The 20,721-nt window shown below is 46.7% G+C and overlaps 1 protein-coding gene across 1 annotated transcript in view; it reads right to left on the bottom strand.

Annotated features, from left to right (window-relative positions):
* The window catches only part of EHD3 (EH domain containing 3), a 30,277-nt gene extending 16,856 nt beyond the window's left edge, over positions 1-13,421 (bottom strand). The window contains exons 1-3 of the mRNA XM_014950964.1: positions 13,195-13,421; positions 6,516-6,692; positions 1,555-1,652 (exon numbers count right to left, since the gene is read on the bottom strand). Coding sequence (XP_014806450.1) covers positions 1,555-1,652; positions 6,516-6,692; positions 13,195-13,421 — 502 coding nt within the window. The remainder of the gene's footprint in view (positions 1-1,554; positions 1,653-6,515; positions 6,693-13,194) is intronic.
* Positions 13,422-20,721: the final 7,300 nt, after the last annotated feature.

The following is a 20,721-nucleotide window of genomic DNA, read 5'->3' as shown; positions in this document are numbered from 1 at the left end:
GAGCACTCCCTTTCAAACACCAGCTTCCCTGAGATCAAAGCCAAAGCCTGGCAGAAGCTCTTCCTAAACATACGCACCTCAGCACTCTTTTGAGCTGCCTGGGCTGGATCCCCTGCAGACAGAAATTTCTGGAGTTGTGCCAGCCTCAATGAAGCTATGTTCATTTAAACCAGATGAGGATCTTGTCCCTGTAGCTATTGAAAGGCCATCTGATGTGAGCAGTGTCAGCCTATCCTGGATAGAAACGGTTACGTAGAGAGATCCCACCTATCCTGTACTTTTTAACTTGGGATGAAGTCAGTTGACAGCCAAGTTGTGACTGTCCCCTTGTCTGGCTGGAGATGTAGCAGAGCAAGTTCCTGGGATGTCAGGATGAGCAGGAAGTGGCTGTGCTCCATCTAGAGTCCTCACCTCCTGGCAAAAGGGTGGAGTGACCACGCACTGTAGTCACAGGGCCAATGCACAAGCACTTAATTGCACTAAGAGCAGAAAAGTTGTCCAGGAAGAACTTGCCCCACACAGGGCTCCAGTCCTACCAATAGGTCCAGCATGCAAAAGCTTACAGAACTGGGACTCCCCATTCCCCCAGATGTTCCCAGCTGTTTGGAGAGGCATTACTGGCTCGGGTTGAAGTGCACCACTGACTTTCCCAACAGCACACAGCTGTGCGTTGGCATGTTCTGGCACTGCTGGCATCTACTGGAGTAGCTGCAGGAATGGGACACCACGGCCCACTGGGAGGCTGGGAGAGAAATTTTGCGAAAGAAGCAGCAAGAAGTGCCAGTACATTTTGCAGGAGGGTATTTTTAGTACTGGTAATAACTGGAAAATGGGAACAATCTTGCAATATATGTCAGGATTTGAACTAGTGAGGAGATTGGGAAAGAAGGCTATGGAAACTTTTGGGGGGATTTGAAATGGGTCCATTTTGACTTGTATACAATTTTATTTTTTTTCCCCTTTAAGAACAAAAATATTTCCTCCTAGGGAAGTCTTCTTCACAACGATAGTTCCACAAGAGAACTGGTTGCTTCCAGTGGCATTTTTTGACTGAAAAATGTTTACACCATGTGATACACGTTTTTGTTAATGTCCACTTTTAAACAATTTCTGCTGAAGGGAGGAATGCTTGTACAGCATGTTTTTCAACCAGATTTAGGAAGCCTGGACAGTGCAAGAAACCTGCTAGGTCAACTGGAAAGAAACCAGGTTGATTACCATGGGAGCCTTGCCTGTGGCTCATCAATAAGTCACTGAAAGCAAGTGTTTTCTGCAAAGCAAGTAGGTATTAATTGACTCTTTCCGATGGAAATCTGTTCCACTGGGAAATACTGGACTGTGACACAGGTACTGCTAACTTTGTCAGCAACCTTCCCTGAAAAGCATTTAAATTCTCTATTCCATATTGCAAATCAAGTCCAAATGGACATTGGTAAAGTCATGCTGTATCTCTGAGAGGCTCCCACTAGCATTTCTGTATACACCTTGTATAGCTTAAGGTGAAACTCATATAAAGCCCTTTTGGTTTTCACTACTGTCATTTGGAAGACTTACCTCTGCTAATTCTCTGCTTTTCTCCAGAAAGGATTCCTGGTGTGTCAATGACGCTGATGCTCTCTAACACGGGATTAGGTAGCTGGGCACAAACAAACCTGTGTGAAAATAAACATGTTTAAAATAAAAGCAAAAGGTGTTTATGATGCATTGAAATTCAGAGGCGGTATGGGACAAGCCAAGCTCTGATCTCACTTATAAGTTGTTAGTTGAAGTTTGGAGCTACTTTTGATTTAAAAAAATAAGACAGAAGCAGAACTGAGTTCTTTCTCTGACTATTTTGCTGCTTCTGGAGCATGGATCTCAGTCATAACCTATGACAGGCTCTTTTTATGTGGCCCCCAAACTGTGAATTACTAATGAAAATGTGGAAATCTGAGTTTTTCACTGGATGTTTAGATTTTAGCAAGAAGTCGTATTTGTTTTTCTTCACTTAAATGTTCCCTTGCAGAATCCTCAACTCAAGTGAAGTAATCTGTTAAAAAACCCATAGGATTTTTGTTCTCTTTTAAATCTGGTCTTAGACAGAAAGTGTGCTATTCTTGCATCATAGGCAGCATGAGATCTCAAGAGGCTGCTTAGTCCATCCTCCTGCCTCAAGGCAGGATTGATCAGATGTTTGTCTAGAGCATTCTTCAAATCCATAACAATGCAGACTCATCAGCATTTGCTGGGAGTCTACTCCATTACTTAATTATCCTTACAGCAAAACCTCTTTTTCTTAACATCTAATCTAAATCTCCAATGCTACAATGCCTGTCAGTCTTGTCTCAAACATAGATGTGGAAAATGATTTATTTTTCCCTTCTGGTTGCTATGTATGCTGTTGTCATCCTGTCTCCCCCCAGTTTTTCCTCTAAAGAAAACAGTGTGAGGTTTTTTTCCCCCCTTATCTCTTTCAGTTCTCTCCAGCTGCCTTTCCAGCTCAAGACCCTTGCAGCTTTCCTTTGGGTCCTTTCAAGCTGCTCCACATATTTCTTCAGGCATGATGCCCCAAGCTGACGTGGTACTCCAGCTGTGACCTCGCCATTGGTGAACGGAGTGGATGGAATGCTCCTTATCTCTCACATATGACAGGTCGTGTTTACATATCTCAGTAAGATGTTTGCTTTTTTAACAGCTCTTTTTTATGACACTGTTGACTTACATTCAGTTTCCAATTCACTCCCCCTTCCTCTGCAGCTCCAATTCTGTGTAATTGTTCTTTAGCTGGTTGCTCCCCATCTTGCATCTATGCAAATCACTGCCTAAGAAGAGTAACTTGTGTGTGTTCTTAGTGGGTTGTAGCTCATCTATTTCAGTTGCTGGTAACAGCAAAGGACAGTAAAACCCCAGGCACTTACGTGGCTCTCAGCAGCATTTCATGGATAGCCTTTTTGTGATGGCATTTCAGGCAGCTATAAATATGTGTGTGTGTACATATGCATATTAATAGGGTGGTGTGACATCCAGGCATTAAAAAAAACCACGTTACTGTGGGAGGAAGCAGAACCACATAAAGGGTGGGGGTTGCTGCAAGGGCCACCACATGCAGTCAAGGCAGATAGAGTTCTGCAGGGCTCTGAGTGGCTGGTTCTGCTGAAGTCCCTGCAGCTACGCAACAACTTCACCCCAATTCTTCTATTTGTGTGACTCCAAGAAGGCGCTGACAAGAGTGAATCCTCACAGGTTAGATGAGTGCCTTCTCTCCTAAGCTGTCAGCTATTTCAGACCATTGTATTACAGCCTCTCTCTGACAGCCACAGTTTGGCAGGTGGCAACAGGGAGCATTTCTGAATGTGTTAACACCTCATGTTGAAGAGGGGGGGGCTGGCTTGATTCTCCTGTTGAGTTCCAGGCACAGCAGCAGAGAACAAAAGGCTCAGGAGGTCATGTTATTCCCCTGTCCTGCCAGTCCAGGTTTCCTCTCCATTGTTACAGCTTGAAACGTTCCTTGTGGTACAATACTAAATGGCTCAGGCAAGGGGATTTTCCACCAGTTTCTCTGGGGAACTGTCTCCACAGGAGACTTCAGATATAAGGTCAGAGGCCAGCATGAGTTGGTGAGGTTGTTAAGGCTGCTGCCTTCCTGCTGTCCCAGCAAAACCTAAGGTAACATGACCTAATTCTCTCCAGGGCCATACGAAGGGAAGAGCATGGTGCCAGACTAGACTTTCACTGCCTTTACAGGTAGAGCATGGGGCTGAAGGAGGAACCTCTTATCCATGATGTCTCCTGCTATTGACAACACAAAAGCAGGACTGACTCCACCTTACTTTCCCAAGACATATTTTGGGGGTGGGAAGAATCTTGCAATCAAGCCAATGAGATATGAAAGTAATGGCTGAGATTCCTGATTTTGCTCCAGGCCCTTGGTGCCAAACAAGTCCTCCTGATAATGAGGTGCAACCTGTAATCTCTCTGCTGGGATCCCTCCAGAGCTGGGGTACTGCCAGCAGAGTTGGAGGGAAGAAAACAAGCCCTTCTCTCAGGTTCTCCGGAACCACCTGGGGCAAGAAGAGGAGGACAAAAGACAGGGTGAGAGCATGGTACTGCAGAGCTGCCATCCCTTCAGCCCTGGGCAGCTTGTCAGCCTTATCTCTGCCCTTAGCCAGGAAGGTATGGGCAAGCACTCCGTCTCCTGGGAATGAAGGGAGGGAGGAGACAGGCTCTGAGCAGCACAATTAGCTGCTGTCTCTCAGCCAAATCCTGACTGTACCACTCTTCCCCTGCTTCCTGGAAGGCAGCAGATCAGTCTCTGCCGGGAAGGGAGTACCAGCTGAGGCTGGATGTTCACTCCTCCACTTAGCTTCCCCAGAGCAGCAGGCTCTGCACCCCACAGGACACAGTTTGGTGGGCTGCCACCTCTCAGCCAAGACCACCATGGTCTGTGTGAATGCTACTGCCTGGGGCTGCTCTGCTCCTTTCTAGTGGTGCCTATAGCCAGTTGTTATCTTTAACCACCCAGGATAAAGCAGACTTGCCCATGGTCATTCTCTTATCTCAGCTTAGAGGGGTTGCTCCTGGAGATTACCTCCCTTCTTTAAATTTCCTGCTTACAGCCTCCTAGCTGAGGCTGGTGCCTTAGTAAACACAAAATAGCAGCAAGGTATGTGCAAGGCAGAGATGGCTCTGCACTGTCTCCTGCCAAAAGCCAGGCCCACAACAGGGGTAAGCATGGGTAGCTCGATCCAGTCCAGTGGGTGCACCGACTTACATCTGCTAAATTTCTGGCCCTCTGAGTCAATTCTTGCATGTGTTTAAATTTCTAATTAGTTGGGTATTACCATCTGCGTTTTCAGCACTGTGATGCTCAAAATGCTGAGTTAGTCCCCTTTAGCGTGTCGTCTTCTGCCAATCTAGAAATCATTTACATACACCCCACCCTTTCTTTAGCTGTCAGCAGAAAAAGGGTTAATTGGCTGTTGTGGCTACTCCTTCCACTGCTAGTAGAGCTGCACTGCTGCTGCTGAATCACTGCTGTGCCTCTCTGTCCTGCTGTCCTTACAGGCACATACTTGACTCCTTCCTCAGAGGAGAAGGAAGAGTAGCAGGAGAGTAAGAAGAAGACAGCGTGATACAGTGAACTAGGCTAATGGATGCGGAGATCCCTTGCTGTATTAGGAGCAAACTGCATTCAGGACACATCTATCAGTCCAGTTCAGGAGTGTTTGCTTTTTTGCCCTCTGTGCCTGGCCTCCTTACTCCTGACATTCCTTCTTCTCTGCAGTGAATTGTCTGCCCGCTGTGGCTGTTCTTGGCTATCAGCAGAGCTGCTCTGGGTGATGCTCTCTTCATTTACTATCTCTGCACTCCAGGCACGAGGCCTGTTATTTTCTTAGGGCAAACCACCTTCCTCCTCTGGTGTAGGGAGTTGGCACTCGCCTGACCTAACTGTTGGCCAAGTGCAGATATTCTGGGCCCTATAAAATATTGAAGTCTCAAAGTCTCTCTGGTGCAGGATGACATTGATGTATTTGAAGGACGAGCCCGTGTAGTGATCAGATATTGCTTCCTGAAGCACTGTGAGGTTCACCACGTAGTAGTGACCCACAGCGAGGTCCCTCTTCTCTCATCAAGCTTCTCTGTAGGTCCCTTCCCTGTTTCACTGCAGCCTACACCAGCACTCCCGTGGTCAGTGCTGGTAGAAGATGCTGCGCTCTCTGGATAGACACTCTCTAAGCTCGGAAGTTGAAGAGGGAGCCAAAGCCCAGCTTTCCTGGTTGTTTGGCCGAGCAGCTGCCATGTTTCCAACGTCTCCCACCCTGTGTTAGCAGGGAAGGCACCGATGATGGGCGTAGTCGGACAGTTTGTTCCCATCTGCCTGCTGTAACGCAGTTTGTGCTCATCTAGGATATGGGTGTGTGCTGCAGGCTTCCTGCAAGGCCTAGATCCAAAATTCAGTAGGGCTGGCCTGGGTCTAGGAGATGGAAAGGTTACGTTCCTTATGTCACAGAGCCACTGTCCAAACCCTGTACTACAGTTGTTTTTTTTTTTATATAGGGAAGACATTAGAGCTGTCACCAATTTGCATCTGAGATTGTATGTGGAAGGCAACAGAATGGAAGAAGAAAGCAAAGGTGTGCACACTGTGCCAGTTCTACTTCTTTACTACTTCAGTGGCTACGTCTGGTTGGACTATTTAATTTCAGGGAACTGAACTGATGGCAGAACGGGAGCAGCTAGGGATATAAAAGCAAGGCAGAGCAAAGTGTAATAAACAGATTTACCTCTAGAGTCCTACAGGATGAGTTTGACAGGCTGTGATTTGGTTTTGGTTTGTTTGTTCAAGTAAAATGAAGGTTTGTCCCACGTTTGACTGATGTGCACCTGATATGACTGGAATGGCTTTGCATCACCCACGTGGATGGGGGGAAAAAAAGGAAGAATAGTGTAATGCCTCATCACTTTAAATTGCTAGCTATACTGCTCATTAGGTTCTAGCTTTACTCTCCAGAGCAACTAAGTTCTTGAGTACTGACCTGTTCAAAAAGGCATTGCCAAAGGCGTTGAGTTTCCTGAATGGTTTTTTGGGATCCACCACCAATGCGTTTCCAGGAACGATTCCTTCCACATCTCCTTGCATAACTGCTATAAAGGAGTCAGTTGTAGGCTCTGGTCCAATCCTCATCCCTGGGAAATCCTGCTCCAGCAGGTACCTGTAGGCAAAAAACAGGGTGTGGGCATGAGGCATGAGCTGTCTAAGTCCGAAATGAGTTGTACTGAAGATTGCAGTGTAATTACGAAGCTCAAGAGTATGGATCCTTCTGAAACTATTTTTAGCACTGTCACTGAATCGCTTTGATAAATGTCGTGGTAGCTTTTCTACTCAGGATCCCCACATTTAAAGCCTTCTTATTGCAGGTGGATTAAGAATTTGAGAAGATTACAGCTGCTGGGAAGAGATTTTCATCATGTTTGATCATTTTGTGTATTTTAATCCTCAAGACGTTTGGAGCAGACTTAGCACAGCAAAGTAAAAACAGCAGTTCACTGCAATTACAGAGTTAATCCCGAAACCTTACTGGCCTTTGGTGCCAATATCAATTACTTCACTGCTGCTCATTTCAGCAGACTCATCCAACTAATGTGCTTAGCCCCCAGTCCAAATCAGTCGCTCAAATGCCAGCTTCTCCTGTACTTGACTGTTGAAGCCTCAAGTCTCCCTTCTTGTGTGCTTCTGCAATGCAGCTACGGGTCTGCATTACAAACTGCTCAGGCATATTGAGCACTAAGCATGTGGGTGGCAGAGTACATCCCAGTATTTGTTATCAAGCTAAATAGCACAGTAAGCACAACATCCCTTATTATTTCCTAAGCCTCTGGCAGCCTTTCTGAAGGTACCATGTGGCAAATTTCAGAGAAAGACAGTCACCCACCAGGCTGAATTAGGACCCTGGCAGCACATCCTGACTTAACCCTGCCAAATTCAGGGTAGGTCAATGGTGTGCATGGGACAGTTCCTCATGGCAGAGCCGAATGCCATCACTAAAGTCCGGTCTGTGTTTGTGTGTGCAGCAAATATCCCATTTGCTGATCCTGTGCTGAAAACTAAGACCATTATGTCCATGTGGTTTGCAAATGGGAGCTAGACCTGGTTTAGCGCTCAGTATGGGATGGTGTTGAACCTCCTGACCTGGTGATAAGCTCTGAATCGTCACATAAGGAACATAACTGCCAGGTTATACAAGTTAGTATAATACTGTGTTGCTTGTTGCTAGTAGCAGGTGCTTCCTCTTCCATTGCTTTGACCTAATCTTTAGTAGGTAGAAAGTAGAAAGATAAATATAGGATTGCTGTGATGTTAAAAGTAGATTCAGGGGATGGGGAAAAAGGAAAAGGGAGAAGGGCTGAAGATTGTTCATGATTGAGACCAGCATGTTTAACAACTAGCACTGGTTCACTCAGGTGAGTTTTATCAGAGAGGTAAGTTCCTATATGAGGGACTATAGGACCATTGATGAAGGCTTGTAATAACTTTTTGGGGGTTCCTGCTTTCACCATCATTTTAATAGAGGTAATCACCATCCAGTGTTTTAGGTACAACAAAAAAATATGTGCTTGTTTGGCAGGGCTATTTACTGGCACCACGTCAGCAAATGCATCTTCAGTTGCCAATGGATAAGGCCAAATTAACTGAACCTAAAGGTTAAAAAAGGAAGAACCCAGCCAGGATATACTGCAAATCACTGCTACTTAATCTGGCTTTGTATACATTAATGAAAATAGCTACAGCAAGAACTCCAGAAACAATACCCAGAATTCCCTTAAGAGCTGACCATCTCCCTTATTGGTATTTTATCATTGATTTTCTTGTATCTTTCACCCAAAGAGATTTCCAAGTCCTGTGTTCACCAGACTGTCACCAGAAGTGACTTCTCTTCATGGGAGCAACACTGAGGTTAAGCAGCAGCTGTTTAGCTGTTCCCAAAAAATTTAAACAATCCAGACAGGGCACAGCCCTCTGACCTCATATACTAGGGTGGGCATATCCTACCTATCTAAAGCCTATGCAGGGGTTCCTCAACCATTTGCTAGGTTAGAAGCCACTTGGTTAGACTTGGGAAACCAGGCTTGGAACTCCTCAATGGCAATGCAAAAATGTTAGCCCCTGATGGACATGGCTGCAGTAGCTACTCACTGCTACTGGCTTTCCCTCTGCTCCCACTTTGTATTTTGCTTTTGGTCTGACATAGCATTTTTTAAGAGTGATATGCAGATGAGCATTCACTGAATCCATGGAAGGAGATCTTTGAGTTCACCCTTTGCAAATACTGGAGAGAAAAGAAACAGGTAGGGACAACAATTGTCAAATACAAGTTAAGTGCTTTTGAGAAAAACTTCTTGCTGCCAATGCCAGGTTGCAGCCTTGCAGTAACAATAACCTGCTTGTTTTTTATGGGTTTGAAATGCACATGTAATACAATAGCTTTTGAGCAACAGGCGAAAAAAGCACCTGGGGGGTTTGTTTGTCATTTATAGATAAAGCTCCCAAGAAAGCCTAAGCAAGAGTCCTGTATATAATAGCAACACTCCTCCTCAAGCCAGGCTGCTCAAAAGAATTTTATCACAGCTCCATTCAGCTAATCTTTCAAAGCGTTTCTATGTTTATTTCTTGTATAAGACTTGAAAACAAAACAAAAAAATAATCCCCACAAAAGCACTCTCACACAGAAGGAGCTACAAGAGAATGTTCATTGACTTAATGTGCAACAAGTGATAGGAAATCAGATGAAAACTTGCAGTGCCTAGTATCGTAGCATCTATTTTAAGTAAGTCTTCTCTGTGAGACTCGGGCCCATTGTGCAGCAGGGTGTCTGCAGCACAAGAATCCCATTGTAGGCAGGACAAATACAAGGGGATTTATTGACGGTGTCCGATGGGGGAAAGGCACTTCTGCGAGGCAGGGACACAGGCTGCCTTTGCTAACAGCAGCGAGCGAGAGAACACATGCAATTGTCACATTTGTGGGGATTTCTGGGAGGGAAGAGCAAACAATGACTGTGGAAAACACTGACTGACAGTGAGCAATTTCCCCTGCCAGTGCAGCTATACCTTATTGTGAGCTGCTGAACACCTCCAAGGGTCTGGGGGAGTGACCTCCAGCCAGTTGGGGGGACAGTGCCAGCCAAGAGGTGAACGGTTGGTTTGTTGTTTTGGTTTTTTTTATGGCCAATCTGCTTTTAGGAGAAGTGTCTGGAGTTGGTATGTGGCTGGGAGCATCAAGCTGCTTGCCTCATTTCAGGCCTGTTGCTGCTTCTGGTGAGGGAGGAGGGTGGGAAAGCTGCATTAATGCCAGCTTGGCTCGGGGTAGTCTTTCCCAGGCAGGTCTGGAGAAGCATTAGAGGCTAGGCAAGGAGATCCCAGGCTCTCCGGGCAGGAATGCTGCAGGATGTGGGGGCAGGGGCCGTTTGCTGGTGATGAGTCATGCAGCAGCCCTGCAGGATGCTGCTGTGTGTGGCAGCAGAGGTGATGCAGAGCAGGAAAGGGAAGAAGGGCAGAGCGGGGAGGAAATGTGACAACTGCCTGGTGCAGGCAGCGATGAAAAGGTTCAGGGCCACACGGGGAGGTCACACCAGAGCTCTGCGTGAAGCCTGTGACAAACAGTCTGGAGAGGCCAGGACGTGTAAATGATTAGCTGTAGAAGGAAGGGGTGGCTACACCAGAAAAGCAAGCCATGTTGACAGTTAGTAGGGTTCTGGCAGGCTTGTTTATTTTATTAGCAGGATGGCTGGACAGAAGCCAGGATTATTTTTAGAAAAGACCACAGAATCTAAGTTAATTAGAAGAGTAATGTTCTGTCCTGCACTCCCACCCTCTTACAGGAAACATAAAAAGCAATAACATTGCAGAGGCAGACTCCAGTGGCATCCTGCTGTGGCTGCCAACTATTCCCAGGTAGGGGTGTTGCCTTGCCCTTGCCACCACAGCCTTTCAGACCCGAGCCCTGTGGAAACATCCTCAGCCAAATGTATGCCAAGGAGAGAAACAGGAGTGAGTGAGAGGAGAGAATACAGCAGGAAGCAGGAATGGAAAAGCTGCAGTTAGCAATGCTGTATCTTTCACATAAAAAAATATGGCTCAGTTCTCTGCATCCCTGAAAGCAGGGGAGAGCACAGCCTGGTTCCACTGAAAACAAGCCAGTGCTTTGGTCTCACTACACTGGCTTTGACCCACAGGACTTGCCTCCCTCCTCCCCGCCTCAGCCTCTAGGAATGTTTCTCACTGCTGACCTTCACTGCCTTCTTTCTGCCACCAGCTCCTGACAATAAAGCAGCCTCCCTGCAAGATGCTGCAAGATTCTGCAGTTCGGGCGCTTCAGAGCCTTGCGTTTCTTCCTTGCTTCACCTCAGATTCCAAAAGAACAAGGAGAGATGTTTGGGAGATGAACTCACCTCAGGTAGGTGACTAAGGTCCTTTGTCCTTTTTTTTTTAAATGGTATACTGGGATCCAGGTGAACTGGGACTGAGTTCATTCCACATGAATGATTAGTGACACTACGTCATCTCCCTAAATTACATGCCCATACAAGCAGGATACAGATCAAGAGTGTAGTGGATATAGAGGGATAACACTAATTATACCCCATCCCGACAAGATTATGGAAGAGAGGTCCAGAGGGTGTTTCTTGCTTCACTCTAATACTAAGACATAATGGTTGTTTCCCCTCCCACTTCCTCCCCCAGTCCCCTTTAACTCCTCCCTGCTCTCAGTTTTAGCTCCCACTCGCTTTCCCACAATAACTCTGGATGCTAATCTGGTGTTTATCCCAGCTCTCTAATGACCAGTGCCTGCAAACTCACACTGGAAGCCTACCACGAGCAACACTGGGTTTTCTGCCACCTAATGCCTTTGTTGGGTTGGGATCATACTGGAATACCAGACCTTCACACTCCCTCCTACTATAAGGGGCCCTGAGTTCTCCAACAGCTACCAATTTTCACCTTCTTATCCACTATTTTACCCAGAGAAAACTCTGCCTTCCTGAAAGGCCTTCTCAGGTCTGTTTTGCACACCTGTGAAGCAGAAGCTCCTGGTCGCTTCTGCTTGACCATAATCCCTAGGTAGCAAAATGAGTCTTCTCCTTTTGTCTGGAACATGCTTTAGACACCCAAACTTCTTGCAGAAGGAACTCGGGCATAGAGAAAGAGGACTTTACAGAGAGAGGCAAAGGCAGGAAGGCTCTGCTAACAGCAGCATGCAGGTGAGACTGTAGGGAAAAGCTGATGCTGGCAATCTAGAGAGAAACATTAGGAAGAGATGTTCTAGTTACACAGCCAGCAACCTCAGGAAAAGGATATTCTGCAACCTCCTTGTGTTCAGGGGAAGTTCTGCTCCGAGGTGTCAGTAACCCAGAGGACAGAAAAAGCCTTTCAAATAGGTTTGGTACCAAGTCACAGAACAAAGATCTGGGGTGGAACTAGGCAACTATGTTATCCAAGCTAGCCTCTCTGGTTTTCAGAGGAGCAAATTCCTTTCCAACCACGTGCTAAATGCTTCTCAGGGTCATTCATGCCCCTTCACCATCTACTTGACCGGCTCACATGAGAAAAGCCTTCTCACTCAAACTTTGCCAGGTGCATAACAAGGTAGCAGAAATGCATTCTGTTCTTGGCTCCTGGCCGGGGCTTAAAGTAGCAGGAATATTAAAGCACACGAAAAAACACCCTGCATTTCTCAAGGTCACTCCTGAAGAAGTACAGTCAATTTGATTTACCTCTCTCTACTCCCCACAGCTCCCTCCTCCACCAAGAAATACTGGTAGAACAAAGGGCTGGCTGCTTGTGGCTTGTGTCCAGATTTACACTGGGGTAATTCCACAGATTTCAACACAGCCACACCAGAAAAAGGCTGGAATCTAACGCTAAGCTCATGAATCACATAGGAAATGCAGAGAGCGGAGCTTCAGCGCTGATCCCAAGAGAAAGGCTGCTGCAAGTTGAACTAGCAGTGTGACTAAACAGAGATCCCTGCAACCAAGTCCAGCTGGAAAAGTTTAACCCTTGCTTTGACAGTTTTACATCAAGCCTGCTAATGGCAGCTGCCCTTTCCTTACAGTTTGGAGCTAAGTTGCTGCTCCCAGGACACAGTTAACTCGGGGCTTACTTTAGGGCTTACTGGGCACAGTGGACAGAAAGACAGATACAAAGGTGAGACACAGCTCATTACAAACCCAAGCACCCACCTGAAGGTTCCCTAGACCACAGGTTGCCCCACCACTCAAAAGCAACACCAAGTTGGTAAGAATGGCTGTTGGAGGGGCTTCCCTGACCTGGGCAGTCACGGGGAAACCCTGTGCAAGGCTTCCATCAGCCTTTGCACTTTGAACGGCCAAGGGTGCCCCGAGTGACTCAACCTCTCCATGCCAATGCCCTGCCTGCACTCCTCAGCCCTGCCCTGGGCTACTTTTTGCCACGTCGGTGTTCCATGGGACATCTCCCTCGCCCTCTCCTTGCACAGGAACACCCTCACAGTTTGAGCGGAGGTGGCTTTTCAATTGAAAGCAGCTTCTGTGCACCAGGGGCATAGAAGAGGGAAGAGAAAAGGGATGGAGGTGTAGTACAAGTAGCAGAAACATCCCCTCTGCCCCACCACAGCCCACGGGCGTCGAGGGTGAGGGCACACCCGAGAAGAAGGGAGGGAGGGAGCTGGGTTTTTACCTGATGAAGGTGGTCTTGCCAGTGGAGTACTGGCCCACGAGGAGCACCATGGGCTTGTTGTCGAAGTCGGCATCCTCCAGCGCCGGCGAGTGGAACTCGTGGAACTTGTAGTGCTCTTCCAGGGGCAGCAGCTTGGTTTTGTAGAGCTTCTTCAGGCCGTCGCTCACCGTCTGAAACACCTCGGGGTCTTTCCTCCGGCGGTCGTCGGTGCCCAGCCAGCTGAACATCTTGGGGCCGCCTGAAGCCAGCTCCGCAGCGACCACCGAGGCTGGGCTTGGGGCGAGCGGGCGTTAGGGGAGGAGAGGCTGGCTGGCGAGCTGGCTGCCGGGGCGGGCTACCCCCGCATACCCCCTCAGGCCGGGCCCCGGGGGACGGCCTGGCAAGGCCTCGCTCCCCACCAGCGCCCACCCGGCGAGGGCCGCCTTGTTCCGCGGCCCGCGACCGGCGGTTTCAGTCAGAAAAACGGTCCCCGCGGCGGGTTGGAAAAAAACCGTTTCTCCTCGCAGCCTCGGCGCCGGTGGACGCCGCCTCCCTTCACGCCGCCGGCTCCCGGCGTGGGCATGCCGCGGAGGCTGGGCGGGAGGGGCGGGCGGCGGCGGCAGCGCCCTGTGAGGGCGGCAGGCGGCGTTTAAGGGCGGCCCTCCAGGAAATGGGCCGGCGGCGGAAGTCGGCGGCTCCTGGCAGGCGCCGCCCATTCTCCCCGGCGGGTGAAGCCGGACCGGGCGCCGCCATGTTGAGGCTGGGCGCGGCGCGGCGGAGGCTGGGACGCAGCGCCCCCTGGAGGCCGCGGCCGGGATTGGCAGCCCGGCCGCCATTTTATTCCCCTTCTCACCTCACTTTAAAACAAACCCCGTGCGGGTGTGAAGTTGGCGGGGAGTCGGCTGTTTCTGAGCGCTGCCACCCCAAGGTATGTCCCCAGCCCTTCCCCCAAGCCAATAAGCGGCTGCACCTCTGCCGCTCCTCACTTCTCGGGACCCCGCAGAGATGAGGTTGGCTCCAGAGAGTTCCCCAATTTAAGCAGGCGAGACAGGTAAATTAGCTGCCATCTCTGCGCCTTTATTCCTCCAGCAATTAGGGCTGACAGGAGCAGAGGCTGCGGCGCTCAGGCCAAAGTTTACATGGGTTTTCAAGTGACGGCCTGTGGCTAAACGTGTCCCCAGGGCCAGCCATCGGCCCTAACACCCCACTGCCGGGCTTGCCTCATCCCTGCTGAGCAGCTGGGACAGAGCAGGGAATTCTTCCTAAAATCCCTCTAAAAGGCTTTTTCATTTGAGTCGATCCGGCGGGTCCGAGAGATGTGGCAAGAGGGGGTTTTGGAAGCCGTCCCGCTGTGTAGCAGGCTCCTGCCCTGTCCCAGCCATTTGCAGACAGGAGCCCTGGGCCTTGTGTAAACGGGGGCGGTGGTGCCTTAAAAGTGGTTATTTTTCACAGGGGAGACAGGACACCTGGAGACAACATGTTCAGACAACGATCGAGGTCCCTTTCTGTGCCGTTTTCCTGGCTGGTCCCGTTGTGTGATCCCGTCATGCTTCTACGCTCTGACCCGCGAGGTGTGAGCCACGACTCCAGGGACCAGTTTTCTTTTTCTGGAAGAAAATAGCAAGCTGACTGTATTTTCTGAAGGTCAGGCTTCTCTGCTTTGCTGCCAATGCCTAAAGCTAGTCTGAAAGTCGAATTAATGTTTTGAAACCTCCTCAAGACTAATTTCCCCCGTTTCTTTAGTTTTATAAATAGAGGCTCTTGGCTTTAAGAATTTGATGACTCCTTTCCAGTGGAAACTCCTGAAAATGCAAGGCCCTGTAGAAATCAACATGTTTTGGCAAGAATTCCTCATTTTGTAGGAAAAGAATCGCTTTCATCTTCTAGATAGTTCTGCCATTTAAGGGCTGCGCTCCTCCGATGCTGTTCTGGTATTTCTACGGCTATATATGGAGTCTCTTTGGTGCTTACTTGTGATATCCTCAGAGCTGAGTAAAGGTCAGGCCAGGAAGCCTTTGATTGTAAATCTCCCCAGGCCACCTTGATGCCCTTCCTGAAAGCAATGAATGGGGGAGGAAAGCCAGGTTTCTGTTGTGTGAGCTGCTGGAGCTGCTGGCTACAGGTAGGGCAGAGGCAGCTTCTCCCACGTTTACAAGAAGAGGATAGATATTAATCATTAAGCTGCGCTGATCATAAATATGCATACCTGATGGCCAAATAGCCAAAAAACTGTTTCCTTGTCTTGTCTGAACAGAGTCCCCTTCCTTTGGACTCATTATCGCCCAGGCAGATCACAACCCTGCTTGACAGTTTCTATAGACTTTCTTTAGGTGACTCACAAACATTGCACAATTTTATTTATTTTTCAGTCTGTTTTCTTAGCCATTTTTCTCTGGAAGACTGACTTCCTCAAGGCCTTTCTTTACCTTGAAATACGGAGCTTGTTGAAAACAAAGGGAAGTAAAATTAGGAAAGGAAGTTTAGAATATAATTAGGCTTTTCTTTTTCCCAGAGTCCAAGCTGAAAATTTTACCCTGTGTTCATTGTTTATTCCTTTTCATTTCACGAACAGAGATATTTTAATGGGTCGTTTAATGGTCTCATGGTGCGATCTTTAGGCAATTTTTTAAAAGTATAATTTACTTTTTTTAAACTTTGAAAGCAGAAAAAGAGCAAAACCAATTAAATATTTTTTCTGAACAATGATTTTTCATTTAAAATGTCACTGATGGAAGAAGTGCCTTTTTTCTTGAAATTTCTGAGCCGTTCAAATTGCAAAAACGTTCTCTTAAGTGCCCTGCACAGAAACTACTGTACTGCAGCGTTCTAGAGATACTTGTATTTGATACTGATGGGGCTCTGCTATTGCCCTCTACTACAAAATTTATTTTTTTATCTCAAGCTGTGATGAATTAAGCTTTTAGCTCTGTAGCCTCTCAGTTGTGTGCCTACTGTTGGTAACGTGGCAGGCAGTCACTAAGCTGAACCCTTGCCTTGACTGGGAGAAAGAGACTTTTCTGGAGAAAATTCACTTGCACTTTGCTGGAAGCGAATGGGGCTGTACTAAGTCACGTAGTATTTGTGTTCGAAATGAAACCTAACTTTTGGGGGCGAAACGCGATGTTGTATAACTGCAACCAGTTTCATGTGAAATCAAGTCACGGTGACGTGTGTGTTTGCATATCTCCTGCCTTAGGTTGCCCAGGTTTGCTCCCTACAAGGGATCATACGAGGATGGGGACATTAGCAAGTCACCAAGCTTGCAAAGAGGTGGTGACTCAGTCGTTACCGTAACACTTTGACACTTTGAAGAAGCTTGTGGGAGCAGCGTAGTTCACTAAAACTCCCTTCCTGCCAGTGCAGTTACTGTCACTGTTCATTACCAAGTAAGGAACCCAAACAGACAGTGTCAAAAGTTCAGGTAGTGACGGGCTCAACAGGGAATAGCAGGGTTTGTGGGGAAGGGATAAGGGGAGAGGAAGGCACAGCAGGACCCCAGAATTAAAGTAAATACACTTATTTGATAAGTAAGGGAAGGATGTTGTTCTCTGGTGGCTTGGTATGTGCACGCTGTCCGTTTCCTTACCCCCTCAGTGCTGTTCTTACCTGCTCATTGCCTAGGATGGAACAAGGTGCTAGCACCCAGAAGTACCATCAGAAATGAAGAATGTAGGGTTGGATAATGCGCATACAGTGAGTGGGAAGGATGCTTGCTTCCAGAGGGTCTACTCCTTAAAATTTTATGGCAAAGAAAGCATGTTGTATTGCATATAGGGGAATTCACCTACATAGTATCTATAGTAGTGCTGGAAAGACAAATCCTCTGAGCCCTTAAGCATTTGTGCAGTGCAGAAGCTTGGAGGTTTCTCCTATAACTCCTGGATGGGTTTGACTGTCTCTGTCACAGTATGTATACTTCCCTCAAACGTTCTTTTTAGCAGTTGTTCTGATTTAGTGATTGACAAAGTGGAGAGACCTGTCTGTTCTGGGAAAATGTGGGATCTTTGAGAGTACTTCCTTTCTGAACGTTTTCTTACCTGAAAGCAAAAATGCTGTTAAAATGTATTAAGAGGCAATTGAACACATCTTCCTTATATCACCTTATATCACCTTATATACCTTATATCACCTCCAGTGACATATGGAGAGACGTGGAGTTTTGTGCTTTGAATAATCAAATGGCTAACTAAACAAGGAAGCTGCCGTCCACTGAAGTGATGGGTGAGTCAAACAGTTGTCTGCATGACGGGCTGACCTGTTCTTTCATGTCTTCTGTGGAATATGTTGTATTGGCCTCTTCAGAAATTTTCTGGCATTACTCAATATGCTTTTTTTTCCCCGCCTCCTGCTTCTATCACGGTGCTTGATAGGTGAGATCTGGCTCTCAGGGTTACGTAGGCAAGACTTATATATACACGCGTGCATATGAATACATAAATAGGTAGAGATAACATATGTACTGTTTATAAGCAGTAGGGCATCACTGCCTGTGGAACAATTATCCTTCGCTGTGAGGACACACCTGAAGAAGGTAGGACCTCAAACGCTATGTGCTCTGTAGCAGGATTTGGTGCTGGCATTCAGCAGTCTGTGGATTTGTGTAGGGGTTTGAAAGGTGTCTAACTGTCACCACTTCTTGGAGGCACGGTGCTGAGATGAAGCTGTACTCTAGGGTAGAATGGGTGTATTAGTTACACGAGGCTGCTGGCCATGCTGCACACAGCAGCTGCTGCTGTACTTTTCTCTGGAAGCAGTGAAGGGAAAGGCAAAGAGTTTGTATCAGCAAACATGCGAAGAAAGGGTGTGATGTAAAGCAACTAGATGAGCAACTGGTGTCAGCTGCCCTATGTGTTACAGCTCCAGAGCATCTGCCTGCCAAATGGTTGGGAACACAGGCTGGCATTTTAGCTAACCCAGATTTTGTGCACCCTTCTTCTCTTAGTTTTGCGGTTTCGGGGCAGTTTAGTTGATATTTCATCCCAAAGTTACTTTGCAGAGATTGAAAGTTTCACCTGATCTCAGTGGGAGTTGTGGGCAGTCAGAATCTCTAATTATTAGCATGATTATGAATAGGATGTTGTAACCTTAAGTGCTAAAGGACAGATCTTGAATAAGTGGGATTTTCGTATTGTCACTGATTTCAGTGTAGCTTGAACAATTTACATAGCAAAGAATATGTATTTTAAATTCTCAATCGGAGTCTTTAAAAGTGAATCTTTGCTCAGAGAGGTATTGTTTGACATTTTGAAAGCCATCCAGGCATTTTTGCTACAAACCCTTTGTTAACATCAGTGGGAGGCTCTGGGGCAGGTTCAGTGCTTGGCCTTGAAAAGCACCAAAAGGCGTTCCTCAACTTTTGTGCCAATAATCTAAGCAGAGGAAATTCAGGGCAAGGTCCTTCACCTGTCTGTACATTTATTCATTTTGTGAGAAAACACAGTTCAGTGCTTCTTCCCAGGATATTTCTATTTGCTAAAAAGCCCACAGGAAGAGTGTGAGTCAGCTTTTATTTTATTTCTGAAATACACCATTATGTTTAATCAAAGACTTGAGGTTGTACCTGCAAGTGCTGTTTTCACACTGTGTATTTAGAGACTAATAAAGATTAACAAAGCTTAATACAGCCACATTTCCATTTTGACTAATGACTGCTAATTTCTGTAGCTAATGTTCTGCTGTATTACAAGAATGGCTGTAGAAGATGGCCCTGCATCATTTGTTCTGCTCACCCTAAAATTTATTATTTTGTATGCAAACATTTGCTCTGTTCCACAGAGTCAGGAGCGGCTCCTCAGCCCAAATGCAGATTGTCTTCACGAAATCAAAGCTGGGTTGAGCTCTGTCAGCTCCAGGTTATGAAGGATTTTCTGTGGATTCTTTAGATTCTGATTTTAAAACTTAGGAACGAGGCCACTTCATGGCACCTGAGATGCTGAGAAAGATCTGGGGAGATCGTAGGATGCTAATGTACTGGAAGGACTTAGATCAGATGGCAAACATACTAGCTAGGGGAATGTGCAAAGAATAGAAAATCAAATCCATCCAACCTACTGGTTCATGGCTTCCATTTGAAGCTTTTAACCTCTGCCTGGTACACTTGGCTGCTTTCCCTTAGAAATTACTAATTGCTGGAAGAGAGGTGCACACATTCTGCTCCACCCATGCTGGAGGACACGGTGGGACACTCTGATTCAATTTGGTTCAGTAACGCTGCTGAGTGTAATACAAGTGATTTCCAGGTATACTTTGGCTAATTGTATACAGCTCTGTCTCGTGCCTGTTCATACACATGACTGCAGCCAGACAGCAGGCAGGAGGTTATGAGGTGGAACACCTTGTAGCTGTTCTAGGCGGTGACTGTTCGTGACACATAAAATGCTTCGTTGCATCTTTTGTTCAAAAATTTCCAGGTAATTTGGAAAAGAGTTCAAAACAATACACCTACAGGCAGGTTCAGCTGGGAGGTTTTCAAAACATTTAAAGTAGCTGCTTCATTGGCTCTCAACACACGCTGTTACAGCTGGGGCTGCTGGCTCAGTTTCTTGAAAAAAAAAAAAAAAGGCTATGTATTCAGGTGATTTAAACCTCCATTTTTTAAAGCATTGGGTTTTTTGTACTGTCGCTGGGTTTCAAGGCCTATCTATAAAGTTTAGTTATTTTTCAAATAAATGCCAGATGGAGGTGAGAACTGGTGAAGGGTTGCAATGATTTTATCAGGCATTGTGGATGCTCTGCACACCCAAAAATCAAGTCTCAAGTATTTGCTCTTCAGTGTAACTCAAAGTATGTCAGTTGCTCACCACTTCTTTTCCTGGAGAGCAGCAAAATGAGAAATTCCTCTTCATACATGTTTTGTCTGTCTATATAAAGTGCAGCCAGTCTCCAGCCTGTTTTCTTCTTCTTGTTTTTCTCTTAAGTCTATCTTTCTGTCTGTTGCTCATGTTGTTGTAGCCCTGAAGGTCAATGGCTGTAAAAAGGCAAGGTTTGCAGGGAGAGACAGTATTTTTCATCTGGAGAAAAAGTCGGCAAGTTCTTAGGCACTTAAATCTTTTTTTTTTTCAAGAACTGAAATGTCTATTGTACAATAGAAAATTGAATTTTTGTTTCCAGGGTTGTATTTTGAAGATTTTTCTCTTGGTTGCCCTTGAGGATCAAGCCTTGTGGATCAGTTGTAGAGTGGTCTTACAACAAATGAGGGCTCTGTGTGGGAGGACGGTGCACTCTGCGTTTGTTTGGTTTCTTCATCTTCACCGGGAGTAGCAATCAACTTATTCCTAACTCAGACCAGTTTCCCAGGGTGCCTGGGGCAGTGATTTTGACTCTCAGAGACCCTCCTCTGCAGGGAAGCCTTCCAAATACTGTATGATTATGGCATGTGAACCATCTATTAAACTTTGTAGCCTGATCCGTTTTTTCAGTCCATGCTGTAACGAGAAGGCTATGATTATGATCATCTTGTTATCACTGATGGGCGTGATTCGCCTGCTGAGATTTTAATCATCATTTCTCCCAGGAGCCCACCACTTGCAGCAAAAGGTGATGGCTGCT

This window comes from Calidris pugnax, unplaced genomic scaffold, assembly GCF_001431845.1.
Source record: "Calidris pugnax isolate Ruff unplaced genomic scaffold, ASM143184v1 scaffold24, whole genome shotgun sequence".
In the NCBI taxonomy this organism is placed as follows: domain Eukaryota; kingdom Metazoa; phylum Chordata; class Aves; order Charadriiformes; family Scolopacidae; genus Calidris; species Calidris pugnax.
This window is presented reverse-complemented; position numbering and strand designations above follow the sequence as displayed.